Consider the following 14,265-nt stretch of genomic DNA (forward strand, 5'->3'; position numbering starts at 1 on the left):
GGGTTTGTGACTCTGCAGACCGTTTACATGCAGAAAAAGCTACATAACACACAAGGGGACGGGTGATAACCAGGAAAGCATGACATGGGACCTTAAGAGACAATGTTTTTCGTGCTTGTGGACAAAAGATGTTAAAGATGTTCATATCATTGAATCTGAATAAATAACTGAATAAGTAATGGGCTCTTTTTTTGTTTGTTCATTTTAGTTTATTTTCAATGTCCGACATCAATTGCAATCTTCAGCATGACAATATCTCAATGTTGATTCAATGACTTTTTGCAATCTGATAATAACATTGTTTCAATGTATAATGCAATGCATAATATAGTTGAATCAATGTTGATCCAATTCTACATTCTTTCAATGTTGATCATATCGTAATTGAATCAAGGTTGATTCATTGTTGGGATTGGTTGAAAATTCAATGTTGATCATAACGTAATTGAATCAAGGTTGATTCAATGTTGGGATTGGTTGAAAATTCAATGTTGTTTCAATGCTGATCATAACGAGCACATTCACTATTGTTTCAATGTCTGACTTCAATGTTGAACACAATCTTCAGCGTGACCATATCTCAATGTTGATTCAATGACTTTTTGCTATCTGGGAAGCTCCAACAACCCCACTCAGTGTTCCCCCTAGCTTTACTGCTTTTGGGGGGGGTGCTGCCTGGGCGAACAGCAGAGCTCGGGGCTATAATGCAGAGTTGTTTAACTTTTTTACACTTTGTTGTTCTCTGAAACATGCACATAAATTGGATAAATAACATAAGTGTTTAGTTTATTTCATAAAAGAGCACATGTTCAATGTGAAAAGTGACCGTAGATAGATTAGTTCAGTTGCAATTTGGCGCTATATATATTAAAAAAACACCTTGAATTTCAGGGGGGGCGCGGGGTTCCGTTGGGGTGGTGCAGCGCCCCCCATGACAATGGTAGGGGAAACACTGCCACTAATGAAAAGGTTACTTAGAGGTGTCAGCAATGTGATTATTGATTCAAATGTTAATCTAACTGACCATGAACAGTTCAAATGAGCAGTACACAGTACGAGCGTATGTGTCATAGATTATTTGATTCAGAAAAGGTTGCTAAACAGACAAGTTGATTATCGGTTGAATAAATGTTTTGTTTTTCTCGACCAACAGGTGCATACCTTGATCATTCTGGTGGCTCTGATGAAGTATATGGCGAAGTCGTTGTGTTCCTCCATGCCTGTGCCGATGGTGAGAATGTTGGGGTCAAAGATAATGTCGTTGGGGTTGAATCCCACTTTGTTGACCAGCAGATTGTAGGCCCGAGTGCAGATCTCCACCTTCCGCTCTGCGTCTGTGGCCTTGAGAGGGGAGCAGACGTGTCACACATATGTGTGTGTGTGTGTGTGTGCGTGTGTGTGTCTGACTCCTTACCTGTCCCTCCTCATCAAAGGCCATGACGACCACAGCGGCTCCGTAGCGCTTCACAGTGGCAGCTCGGTGTAAGAACTCCTCCTCTCCTTCCTTCAGGCTGATGCTGTTCACAATACACTTCCCCTGACAGCATTTCAGCCCAGCCTCAATCACTGAGAAGTTAGAGGAGTCGATGCACAGAGGAACCTGGCAGCATGAAGGAAAAGCACAGCTGTGAAAGAAAGATGGGCTAACTGTCTGTTTGTATTTACTGAGCAGATTAACATAAGGGAATTAGAATTTGCAGTTGTATGCCTTCGTCAGCTCGTTACAGTTGATATTCATATTTGTCAAAATGTCATAACTTCATAATTCTATACTCTTATATTTGTGTGGAAATAATAAGAATATAAATCATCTATATATGGCCAAAAGCATATTTTGTGAGGTCACATTGACCTTCTTATCGTCTCATCAGTCAGATGAGTCAAATTGGTGATTGTACCACACGTAATTCAATTCCTTCAAGGGCTCCTTAGATATCAAGTGAATGATGTGGATGTGAGGTCACAGTCAGATCGACCTTTTGACCACCAAATTCTAATAATTCCATCTTTGAGCCAAATGCGAAGACATTCCCTCAGATATCACGTTTACCAGGACGTAAGGACACAGTGACATTTAACCACCCGAAATCTAATCAGTTCGTCCATGATTAAAAGTCCACACTGAAAATCAGAAATAATAAGTAGACCCATGCTCTGTGAAGCTGAATGCTAACATCAGTATGCTATAATTTTGCACCATAATCATTATGATAATAAGGTCACATTTAGCAGATGTTATGTTTAACATGACAACAACCTGATTTAAGCATGTCAGAATGCTAGCATTAGCTGATTAGGTAACACAGAAGCTGCTGATAATGACTTTAGTTAGCTGGTTTTTGATCATAAACCAAATTATGGAAGTATTTTTTGACCTTATAATAGCACTAAGGGAAAGTCCTCACAATTCATTCAGGGGGTGAATGAGTGTAAGAAATGTTGAAATGTTGTGACAATCGGTGCAATAGTTGCTGAGGTATTTGTGTTGGACCAACCGAAATTGGTATCCTTAGAGCTAGAGAACCCCAAAAATAATGTTCTCTCCTACAATAACACTTTGCAATTGTGGGAGATCGGTCGTCATTTCTGTAATATAGTGTGTCCCTGTCCAATATACCTAATATAGTTACATGGCTAATCATATTGATGATTTATGAGTATATTCCACTGCCTTTCAGCTCCCTACCCGTGAGATGTCTGGCTCAGAACCAATCAAGTTACAGAAGCGGGCCATAGCTGTGGGCCCCTCCAGCATCCCCTCGTCCATGTTTATATCCAGGACCTGTGCCCCCATCTCCACCTGGGCTTTAGCAATGCTGAGAGCCTCCTGGACAACAGGCAGAGAGGAACCCAGCAAACAAACGGTTATATTCAAGATACAAGTACAGCTGCGCTCAGGATTAGACAGATTTTATGAAAGATTACAAATCATAACAATTACGACAACAAAATGTTGTGTCAAATTATCATATAATCATTTTAAACATATAGTCTTATACTCTGATTGCCTTTTCCTCTGTTAAATTGTATGTCTAGTCTTGTATGTGTTTAACAGAGACATATGTTTAGGATTTACATTTCAGGAGTGCAAAAGGAAGAGTAGAGGTGGATTTGCAAATGGTTAAGGACAAGGGGGTTTTATGGTTTAATGATGGGATGTAGGGAGTGGGACAGTTGGCTGTTTCCTTTCATGAATATATAGTGAGACTAGTGTTGCACGGTGTACCGATACTTGAAAGGTACCGCGATACCCTGCCGTTAAAAACGTTACGATTCCTCCGTTTCATTAGTATCGGTACTTTAAGAATGACGGGGAAAAGTACTCCGGTGAGAAAGCGCCGTTTTAATAAGAGCCGTGTGTGTTCAGCGCTCTGCTTTCACTCCCTGCACTGCAGCCGTGCCTGCAGTCCCGCCCCTCTCAAGCAAGCTCTAAGTCCCTCCCCTCTCAAGCACGCTCTAAGTCCCTCCCCTCTCTTGTGCACGCGCTAGCTGCCAGAGCATGTGAGAAAGCGAGAAGCATGGCTGCAAGTGGGAGTGCAACTGCCGCTGCGCCTCGGCTTGTTGACAAAAAAGACCCAGAAGCTAAATTTGGAATTTGGTATTTTAGCTATATCTCTGACAGTGAGGGCAAGCCTACGGACACCACGAGGCCTGTCTGTGAGAAATGTATTAATTTTATTTAATACGAATTCTTGTCATTTATTTTATTTATTGTTCTCATTGTTTAAAAGTTTGTGTTATAGTACAGCAGATAAGCTCTCATATTATAACAATTGTGCATTTTATGTGAAAAGCATGACATTTCTAGCATAGTTAGTGCATACCATAAGGTTTATTTTCAGATGTGGAGGGAAGTCAGATTTGACCTGTGAGGGACCGTGAGAGGTCAAATCCAAGATGTCCGCCAGTCTCTTGGGTCAAATGTTTCAAACACGCTTAATTTTGGAACCAAACATTGTAGAAAAACATTTAAGGTGGCATATCCAACTAAATTAGGGTTGCCCAATAATTTGGTGATACTTTTGAGGTTGCCAGAATTCAAGAAAATGCATTTAGGTGAAGATAAAGGTAGAAATTGACCAAAAATAAGCTGTCAATCAGTTGAAATTTGCAAAATTGCAAATTATTTAGTGTTGTGGTGTGTGTGATCAACTTATCATCAGCTAGATACATGACATCAAAGTAACAGTCAAATCCAAGATGGCCGCCAGTCCTCTGTGTTTAATGTCCACATTTTTTTAAATGTTGGAACCAAACGATGTAGAAAATAATGTGTCATTTAATGTGTCATTTCCACCTAAATTGGGGATGCCCATTCATCTGATGATACTTTTGAGATCGCCAGAATGAAAGACAATTAATTTAGAACAAGGACAAGGTCAAATTACATTAAAAACTTTTGGATTCGACCTATGCAATATAGTGAAATGTGCTTCAATTTTGAAACTATAGGGATAATAATACAAAATATAGACCCATGGTGCTAGTCCTATTTTAATGATGATAATAATAATAATAATACAGATCTAAATCTAACAGTCTCCAGAACAGAAACATAGTGCAGTGCACTTCAGTGCAGCTATGGCACACTTGCATCGTCCAGTGCCCCCTTTCTGGCAGCGACAGTGGATCAATTCATGGCACGATTTTGATGCTTCAGGTAGAGTGGTCCAAAGTGGCTGCCACCCAGTTGTTTCCTCTGTCCAGCCCCAGTCAGACGGCTCTGGATCCAGGACCAATGCCTGGTTCCAACAGTTGGCCTGGTAGCAAGTGCGCTTGATGTGCTGCTTCAGTGCTGCCTTGGTTGGAGGAATGTTCTCTAGAGATCTAGACTTCTGTGTGAAGAGCTGTTTCCTGGCATCATTCACCTCCATGCTCTCACTGGTTCGGTCGTACATCAGCACCACAAATCGCTCCAGCAGTAACATTGATCCTTCACTGACCTCACTTGGCATGCATAGGAGTTCATTGAAAGCACCAGTCACCTCTGGGAAAGACTTCCACGTTTCCCAGGCAGCCTTCTAGCCTCTGCCAGCGAAGGCAGAGACGGTGTCACACTCGGTGAAAGCGTGAAGGACTGGGAGAGTCAGACACTTTGTTGGATTCATTGTGGCAACAATTTCATGAACAGCTATGTAGTGAAAGCTTGATCCAACACCAAAGGCAACCCACAGCTCATCAGGAGCTATTTTGCTGAATGAAGCCACAGCCAGTACCACCACATCGGTATAAACTGTACGTATGGTCACCTTCTTACACCCCTTTTGCACAGCATCTGCCACATGCAGAAGTAGACGAGTGTCGGCCCTCCTCTGAGAACACGGGGCAAGGCAGGCTAAGTAAGACTCAGCAGGAGAGCAGAGGACTCCACTTCCATCTGTTGCATACAGTTCCTTGCCCTCTGCGAGAGGAAGATGAACAACTCTGCGAGACAGGAAAGCAAACAAGTCGGTTTTGTTCTCATCGCATCGAAGAATAGATAAAGTCCTTCCAGTTCTTTGGCATCACAGTAGAAGGAGCCACCCTTTTCCTGATGCCCTTTCCCCTCTTTTGTCTGGTTGAGGCTTTTAGGCTGGCAGGTAGGTATACATCCCAGACAAGGTCAATGCGGCTGCTTTTCTCAAGTTGAGCAGAGATGTATGGTGCAAACACTCTATCTCCATACTCTTGAAATGTTCTTGATGTTCCAGGATTTAACATTTGAACCACAGCTGCACCATCGAAAATTGTTGCATCAGCCATAGGTACACTACTGTTTTCAAGCAGATCTGATTCTAGGCAGCGAAGTAGATCTGCTTTAACCCCAATCCCAATTTTGCCTCCAGTTGACAGAGCTGGTGGGGATCCCTGGTTTTCATGGGAAAAGAAATTGTCGATGTCTCCATCTCGTGTTTGACAGAAGATGTACAGCCACGAAAAGAGACCACAGTCACTCTTCAGTGCTGCAAGCTGTGCCTTTTGTTTCTACTTCATCTTGACCGGCGGCCTACTGAACAGTGGCAACTTGTTTGTGTGACAGGTGTTGTACACTGTTCTAGCCTCTCTTTCACAAACGTGGTGTACTGCTTCTCACCAAGGGTCTCGATCCTTCTCACAGTTTCAGCCACTTTGATGTCCATGATGTCCCTTGTGTCAATGACTAGTAAATCTTGGCTGTGTTCTAGGAATGGATTTCCCATCTCTTCCAGCACTGTCACAAGTGCTTTAACTTCCTTCAGAAATGCTGCTTGTACGCCAGGTTGCTGGTCGTGATGACGGTGCCCAGTGTCACTAGCACTATGCTGTTGCTCAAACTCTGTAGTGATCCTGGAAATGTCTGGCCCTGCTACCATCCAGCGTCTAAGTGCTCCTGGATTTGCCAGTCAGTCCAATAGCCCCACCAGAACCTTTCACCATTGCATTGTTCTGCTCATGGCACTGGTCGAAGTGCCATGGCAGAGAACTTGTTGCTGGTTTTGTGCACCACAAAATGTCCAGACTTGAATTCTGCTAGGACATGAGGATGTTTTTCAGCGAGTCATCATGTCACGGATGTGTACGGAAAGCCATCTGGAGGTAGTGTGTGTAATCTAGGGCTGTCCCGAATACAATTTTTCGGGCTCCGGATATTCGGGTAGTAATCAGCAGCGAATATTCGGTGCGGAGAGATTTTGTATTTCTTTTTTTTTTTAAATAACGTTTTTTTTTCACATCTTTTTTTTTTTTCAAAAGGTTTCATAACATGCTCCGAATCCGAGACACCTGACAAACACGCTGTTAAGCAGAAGCGCAGAAAGAGCATACTATTACGATTTATATGTATTTATTGTCTCAGTACTCGCAAACATTAAAACTAAATGTGTTCCTCTGCATTTACACCCAGCGCAGCACCAGGGGACCAAATTCTGGTTCCACATTCCGTCTATAACATTTTACAACCTGAACCAGTCAAACAAAGATACAAAACACATACTTTCTGTTATAACAACAATACTTTTAATAACATAGCCGTTATACAGTTAGGCCTAACAATGTCATACTTGTTACCGATACAGTAAACAGTCCTATGTAAATAAATGAAGAACGAAAACATAAATGGACGAACTGTAATAAATATAATAATATACACTTCAAGAAACGAACAATTTAAATACAAATAAAATGAATGGCTTGGCTTTATATAGATATAAAACAAAACTGTAACAATAGACCAAGGTAGGATGGTAGCGCGATTTGAGCGCTATAACAATAACAGCAGCATACACTTCAAGAAACGAACAATTTTTTCCAATTTTTCAAATAAACAAATACAATCACAATCAGGTTGCAAGCTTCATTTTGACTAAGCCTAAGCAGCCTACCTACACTCTCCTTCATGTTGTGTGCGAGGAAGATGAGTTTATCCACATTTTCAGGGTAAAATGAACTTCTGGTCGTGTTCACGATGTAGCCAGCCTTTGAGAAAATGCGCTCTGACGGGGGTTTGAATTGAACTGGCCGGAACGCAAAGGCAGTGCTTTGCCGCACATGCCAGTTTGGGGATACCGGTCACTGTTGTGCTTCCACCATGCAAGGGGCCAGACTGGATTGTAGTCGTGTCTCTCAAATATTTCTCCATCTCTTTCTTTGCGCTTGTCTCCATCATGTTCTTGTTCCTCTTCATCATCGGACTCAGACTGCATTCAAGCATATCCTGCTGTTTCTTTTTTTTGGGGGTGGCACGGCAGTCTCCTCTTCTCTATCGCTTGTTGCCAGCTCTCCTTCCACTCCCGAACGGTCTGTCGCTGGTGTAGATGTTACAGCCAGACGGACAACCTTAAAATCAAATAGCATTTTATTAGTCACGTGCACAAGATAAAGTAGTGTGGCATAATAATAGTAAATATAATTTAAATTTAAAATATTAGTCTAACCTCAATGTAGACGAGGTCCTTCTTCTCGTTCGTGAGGAATTTTAAATGCTTAATCGCTGGTCCAGTGCTGAAGAAAGGAGGTAGATGCTGCTGGGGCTCCAAAAGTGACAGCTTCCATCTGCTGTCGATCTCCGTGACGAGGGGTCTTCTTCACTTCTCTGATGGCAGGGCTGTCATCCTCCCTTCGGTGACAGGTGGCGGTCTCTTCAGGTTAAAGAGCATTTGCATTGTTGCAGACAACGACACGTTCTCCTCTTGAGATAGCAGTTCTGTGAGCGTGATGATTAGGGGCCCCAGCATTCTGCTGTCTCCTGTGCCAGTTTCCACTGGTCTGCTGTCAGGTCCAGGGTGCGATCTGCTTTCTTCGTGATGCTGGTACCTGACAAAACAGCTGTCACTGGCCATCGTTGCTCCACCAGTCGGTCAAGCATTTCACACGTAGAGTTCCATCGAGTAGCGACGTCATTTGTGAGTGTGTGCACTACAACATTCTGCTGCTTTTGTTTGTCTTTCAACGCAGCTGTAGCCTTTGGACTTTTTCTGAAGTGTCCCACGAGATCCTGGCAGCCGCAACTGTGCGGCGTATTCTGTCCTGTTTTAGGGCTGTATTTATGCACAGCTTGTAGCGTGTGTCCTGAGCAGTAGACCCCTTGAACGTGTGCCCCATTTCTCTGGTTCTTTCTTCAGCGTCTCTGTGCAACAGCTACTGTTGCTGGCATTGTCGTGGACAACGGCTACTCGCTTATAATTCGGAATGGCAAAGGCGTCCGCCACTTCTCCAAGCTGTTCTGCAATGTTTACTCCCGTATGGTTTACTTCCATTACTTTGGTTTCCAAAACAAAGTTACAGAGTTTCCACTCCCGAGTTATGAAATGACAGGTGACAGCCATATACGCCTCCATACGCACCGAGGTCCAAATGTCCGTTGTAAAATTAAGGCAGTTGAGTTTTCAATCTGAGTTACAATTTGGTCTCTGTGATCGCTGAACTTCAGAGACATGGCATCTAAAATACTGGAGCGTTTGGGGACAGTGTAGCCGGGCTCCATCTTCTTCATTAATTTTCTGAAGCCTTCGCCTTCGACTATGTAAATGTCTCTCATATCCATAGCGATGAAATCTACTATGGCATTGTTTATCTCTAACTTTCTTTTCTCCGTTATCGGTTTTTGGAACTGTAGGGTCTGCTGTATTGTTGAGGATGTTGATGGCTGGGACCTATGGACACAATTTATTATTAGGCTGAGCTACTCAACTTCCCACATTACTCCTATTATTTTCACTATTCGGATAAAATTAGGAAAACTAATATAAAAAAACTATTCGGTTGCTTGCTTGCAACTATTTTCCAAGCAAAGAGTAAGTGCACGTTTTTATCATGTGTAACGTTTACTGTTTAAACGGCGGATAAAGCAGGCTTCATCATGGCAACTTCACAACAGCTAAGCTAAGCTAGGCTAGTATTTACAGCATCCGGTGACTTTCAGAGTTGTTGTGTCACCGTGGTAGGCCAGTTTTCTTATCACATATTTGGCACACTGCCTTCTTTTTACCGTCGTCCAATTTAAAATGGTCCCACACAGCTGAAGTCTTCGGCATTTTGTGGGTTGAAACGAGGTGAAGCGAGGTGAAGCGTGCCGTTTGCGTTCGTTGACTGTGTCAGGAGCACAGGCTGAGATTGTATATATTTCCGCATTTTAACAGAGAAATTCAAAAGTATAAATATAGTATAAGAATATGGGCAATTCGCCTTTATTAATAGCATACATTTAGGAAAAAATATTATTTATTTTGAAAAAAAATTAAAAACGAATATCCGAATAATGAAATTGAAACCCGAATAGTTGGCCAACGAACGAATATTCGAATAGTCTAATATTCGGGGTACAGCCCTAGTGTAATCTAGGTCAAACATCCAGGGCATGATCTGTGTCAGGGATTCCACGTACAGCTGGAAGTTACCTTCACGAAGTCACCTGATGTCCTGCAGCAAGAGAAGCTCCAATGACAGGGTCTTTAGCCAGTAGTCAAAGTGGACACTGGCCTTTGCTCGCTGTATGCACCACTCAAAAGGCGGGACTATCAGGTTGCATGGCATTATAGTCATCAGGTGTGCAAGTCTTCACTGTAAGCTTGTTGGAGGAGTGTATAAAGGCTGCAGCTGTGAGCTGGTGCGCATGGCGGGTCTTGGTGACATGGCTGACATGTATGAAGGAATTTGCTGTTCCGGGAACTTGCAATGTCAGCCCTGTACCAGGGTGTTCGTCCAGCCACTGTCTTCCAGCCAGTCTCCCAGCAACTTCAACATGGCCATCTCAATGTGTAGACCATCCGAACATGATCACAAAGTGATCCTCTCCATAAGTGGCTGGACAGGTCCACTTGGACTTCCTTAGCAAGAGCATACAGTGGTTGGTCAGCTGCAAGGACAGTAATCTGACCAGGGTTCACGTGCTGAACTGCTGCCTTGACGATGTCCATGGAGTAACGTATCATTGCCACTGAGTGTGTATTGTCAAGAAACAGAGACAATAGTGCGGTTATTGCTTGCAGGTGGGATGAGAGCTTGGTGCGCATCAGCGTGGTAGGCAGACAACGATATCCAGCCATCCATGGTAGACTTTTCAACAGCTGTCTTGACTTTGCTGAGCCATGCATACATATCTTCTTTTCTTCGCAATTGCAGCCAGTCAGGAGGTGGGAGGGTCTCACAGGACCTTGTACAGCCGGCGCACTGAAGACCTTTGTCTTTAGGGCTGCTGGTGGCACAATTGTGTAGGCTGATGGCAGAGGTGTCACTGACTTGGTGGAAGAGCCACCCTGACTGAGCTTATTTTTTGTTTAAATGTCTACCTTTTCCTTGTCCAATTCAGTTGGAGAGAACCTTCAATTATTTTCTAATAATTTGGTTCCAAAATTAAAAAGACGTGGATATTAAACACACAGCGGACTGGCGGCCATCTTGGATTTGACTGTTACTTTGATGTCATTTATCTAGCTGATGATAAGTTGATATCATTGGTAAGGCGGGGACCATAAGCTTAACAATAATTATCCGGATTTATTACCTGTATGGCTCAAGAAAACATAGAACTCTACAGAGAATGCATCTATATCCAGTTAGTTGAAGCATGGATATACACAATACATAACTGCGCCACATCTGCACCAGCCACACACGATAAATAATTGCAAATTTTGCAAATTTCAACTGATTGACAGCTTATTTTTGGTCAATTTCTACTTTATCTTCACCGCTAAATGCATTTTCGTGAAATTCTGATCTCAAAAGTATCACCAAATGATTGGGCAAATCCTAATTATGACACCTTAAATGTTTTTCTACAATGTTTGGTTCCAAAATTAAGCGTGTTTGAACATTTGACACGAGAGACTGGCGGTCATCTTGGATTTGACCTCTCACCGGTCCTCACAGGTCAAATCTGACTTCCCTCCACATCTGAAAATAAACCTTATGGTATGCACTACACTATGCTAGAAATGTCATGCTTTTCTCATAAAATGCACAATGGTTGTGCTTATCCGCTTGTACTATTATGGTTTATGGTTCTGGTGTGAAATAAAGCACAATAATTACATTTAAGACTGTTTCCCTTTTTTTAAGAAAGTATCAAAAAGAATCGGAATCGCAATTCTTGACTTGGTATCGAAACCATAATGTTGGTACGTGACAACACTACGTGAGACTGTGAGCTGTGTTCGGGGTGCAGAACCTCTTTATCCTCTGAGGATGAAGTTGCCTCTGTTCCTGCATTTGAGATCATTCAATTGTATATTGACTTTCTTTATTACATTATTAAATAATAACAAAAGACAAACTTTGTCCATGAATCATTTATCCGTTTCTTTTAAGAATTTCCTCCATGCAAAACAATTATAATTGAAGTTGCTAGTGGGGATGACCTGGCCCCCGCCTCACATGCACTACTGGGCTATCCTTACACATATGGGAACAATTTCTGTACATTCTAGCAGCCACAGATTATGATGTGCATGTCAGGTTTACGCTATACAGACTTAATGTTCTGACCCCTTAGAAACTCACAAAACGTTACATCCATATTGTTTAAAAAGACATACTGTAACTGAAGCACAACCCTTCAAACTTTCTGTTTGTAAAAACTTTAAAAGTTTAGATATACAGTCTTTGGGATGACGCCTATGATCTCAGGAAAATCAAAGCAACTTTATCTCAACGATGACATGTGTTGGGGGGGGCTTGTGTGCCACCTAAGCCCAGTCACTGCAGAACAATTTTAGATAGTCCTTACGTCCGTGGCCAATTTTCAACCATCCTATGCTGCCCAAAAACATGTTCAAATAGCAGCAAAATAATTACAATCTTTACAAAAACTGTACTGTCCTCAGAATGTGGTCTCACCTCGTAGTTTCCTGACATGATCAGCTTGGCAAACTTGCGCGACCCGGCCACGTTTGCAGCGGCTCGCCGATTGTTCACAAAGTTGGTGTAAGGGCCGATCCTGAACGGCTCTAACCTGAAAAGGAGAAAATATTTGATCACATTAACTCTATGTTTTTGAGCCAAACAGGGATGGAATAGAGGGAAGGGGGGTTACAGCACCACTATTTCATTCAAAAGATTAAAGCAATGAACAAACTCCAATGCCTGAACATTTAAACTTTGTCCTGTTTAAATGTACATACTTTGAGTTTTGATCTGGATTTCGTGTGTATAGTGGTGTATAGGAAATGATCAAATAATAGCAGCTGATGTGTTAAACACATATAAATAAAGGTTGGTTATAAATGAAAAATACATACAAGCATAAAGACAATAATTACTGTAACTGTAGTCTGAAAAAGGGATTTTACTAGTTTTAACATAAAAGTATTTTTAAAATGAGATTTGCCTGGCACATATTGCAGACTGACCTTTATGCAGAGTTTCACATGTTGTTACAGAAGTTGTATTACCTGAGAGCAGCATGTAGTCCTGATAGAGATCAGCAGCAGGAACTCTGGGCTGACACTGTTTGACTGCTTCTGATATGGCCCTGTTTAAGGAAAGAAAGAGGGGATAGGAAAATATATTTTAATATTGAAAGAAATTTTGCCATGATTTTGTAATCATTTAAGAAGAAAAAGATGACATAATGACCTGATGTGTCCTGGTTGTAGTCCCACAACAGCCTCCCACTATATTCACCAGGCCATCCATAGCAAATTCCTGCAGACACAGATATAATACATATGAATATTTAGTCAGCTGCTACAATGAGTCAGCAAGGATCAGCTATACTTTCTTAGAATATAGTATTGTATTTTGAATTATCTAACTTTTTTTTAAACAGGGTGGTTTTTGAGACTACTGTCTGTTTTTGAGAGAGAACTGGTATTAAAAGAAATGCTATAGCACAAGTATGTACACATGCAAACTTGAGAATATTGAAATTAAAACGTATATTGTTTTGTATCGAAATCGGACTTTTATCAAGGCGCTGCCACCATCTTGTGTTGTTTAAAGTGATTCCTCTGTAAAGATCGCTCTCTGTATAGGTTCATGGAGTGGATGTTGCATTGTTGAAGAAGTCTGACACTATAGTGAGCCATCAGCAATCCTAAGTCATAATGCGATAATTAACCTGAATGGATGCATGTATGTGCCAAACGAGTATTCAATAATGATGAATACTTACTTATCACAATAATGATAATTAATGTACGTAAATAATACCATTTGGTAAATAGTATTCTTGAAGAAGATTACTGTAACGTTTTTTGTAAATGTTGATACATAGATTCAAATGACAGATCAATGTGCTATATAATGTACGTCAGAATCAGAATCCCTTTATTAGTCCCACAGAGGGGACATGTACATTGCTACAGCAGAAAAGAGCAAAGACAGCTTAATGTCACCTAAAGCGTGCATACAAAGTATTAAAGATAAAGAAGAAGAAATCAATTATAATAGCACTTAAACACCATTTCCTATAATAAATGATGGAATAGAACCTTTAAATTGGAGGATGTTACTGTCGGGGTTTCGTCGTACTCTCCAAATGTGTTGGGAAGACCTGACAGAAAACAGAAGGCAGAGTTCATGGCATCATTACATCATCTCGGGTGCTCTGAGACATTTAGCAACATCAAGGTCACAGGTCAGTGTGTGCTACGGACGAATCATTCACAGTGTGTGTACAAACATTCATATAAAATTAAAATTGCCTGAATTTATTTTCCAAAACGTAGGAAACTGCTCATTTCTGTGTCTGTAGTCTGTGGTGGTGTATCATTTTTAATACATTAAAAAGGTTACAAATATTGTATCCCACTCAATTCAAATATAAAATGTTTATGTGTATTTACAATTTCTAATCATTTATTTATA

At 41.4% G+C, this 14,265-nt stretch overlaps 1 protein-coding gene across 1 annotated transcript in view; it reads right to left on the reverse strand.

Moving 5' to 3' along the window:
* Positions 1–14,265, reverse strand: part of mtr (5-methyltetrahydrofolate-homocysteine methyltransferase) — a 69,992-nt gene that overhangs the window by 30,120 nt on the left and 25,607 nt on the right. The window contains 8 exon segments of the mRNA XM_034214897.1: positions 1,162–1,341; positions 1,415–1,600; positions 2,687–2,827; positions 12,295–12,408; positions 12,847–12,928; positions 13,033–13,046; positions 13,048–13,101; positions 13,890–13,951. Coding sequence (XP_034070788.1) covers positions 1,162–1,341; positions 1,415–1,600; positions 2,687–2,827; positions 12,295–12,408; positions 12,847–12,928; positions 13,033–13,046; positions 13,048–13,101; positions 13,890–13,951 — 833 coding nt within the window.

This window comes from Gymnodraco acuticeps, unplaced genomic scaffold (assembly GCF_902827175.1).
Source record: "Gymnodraco acuticeps unplaced genomic scaffold, fGymAcu1.1, whole genome shotgun sequence".
Lineage (NCBI taxonomy): Eukaryota > Metazoa > Chordata > Actinopteri > Perciformes > Bathydraconidae > Gymnodraco > Gymnodraco acuticeps.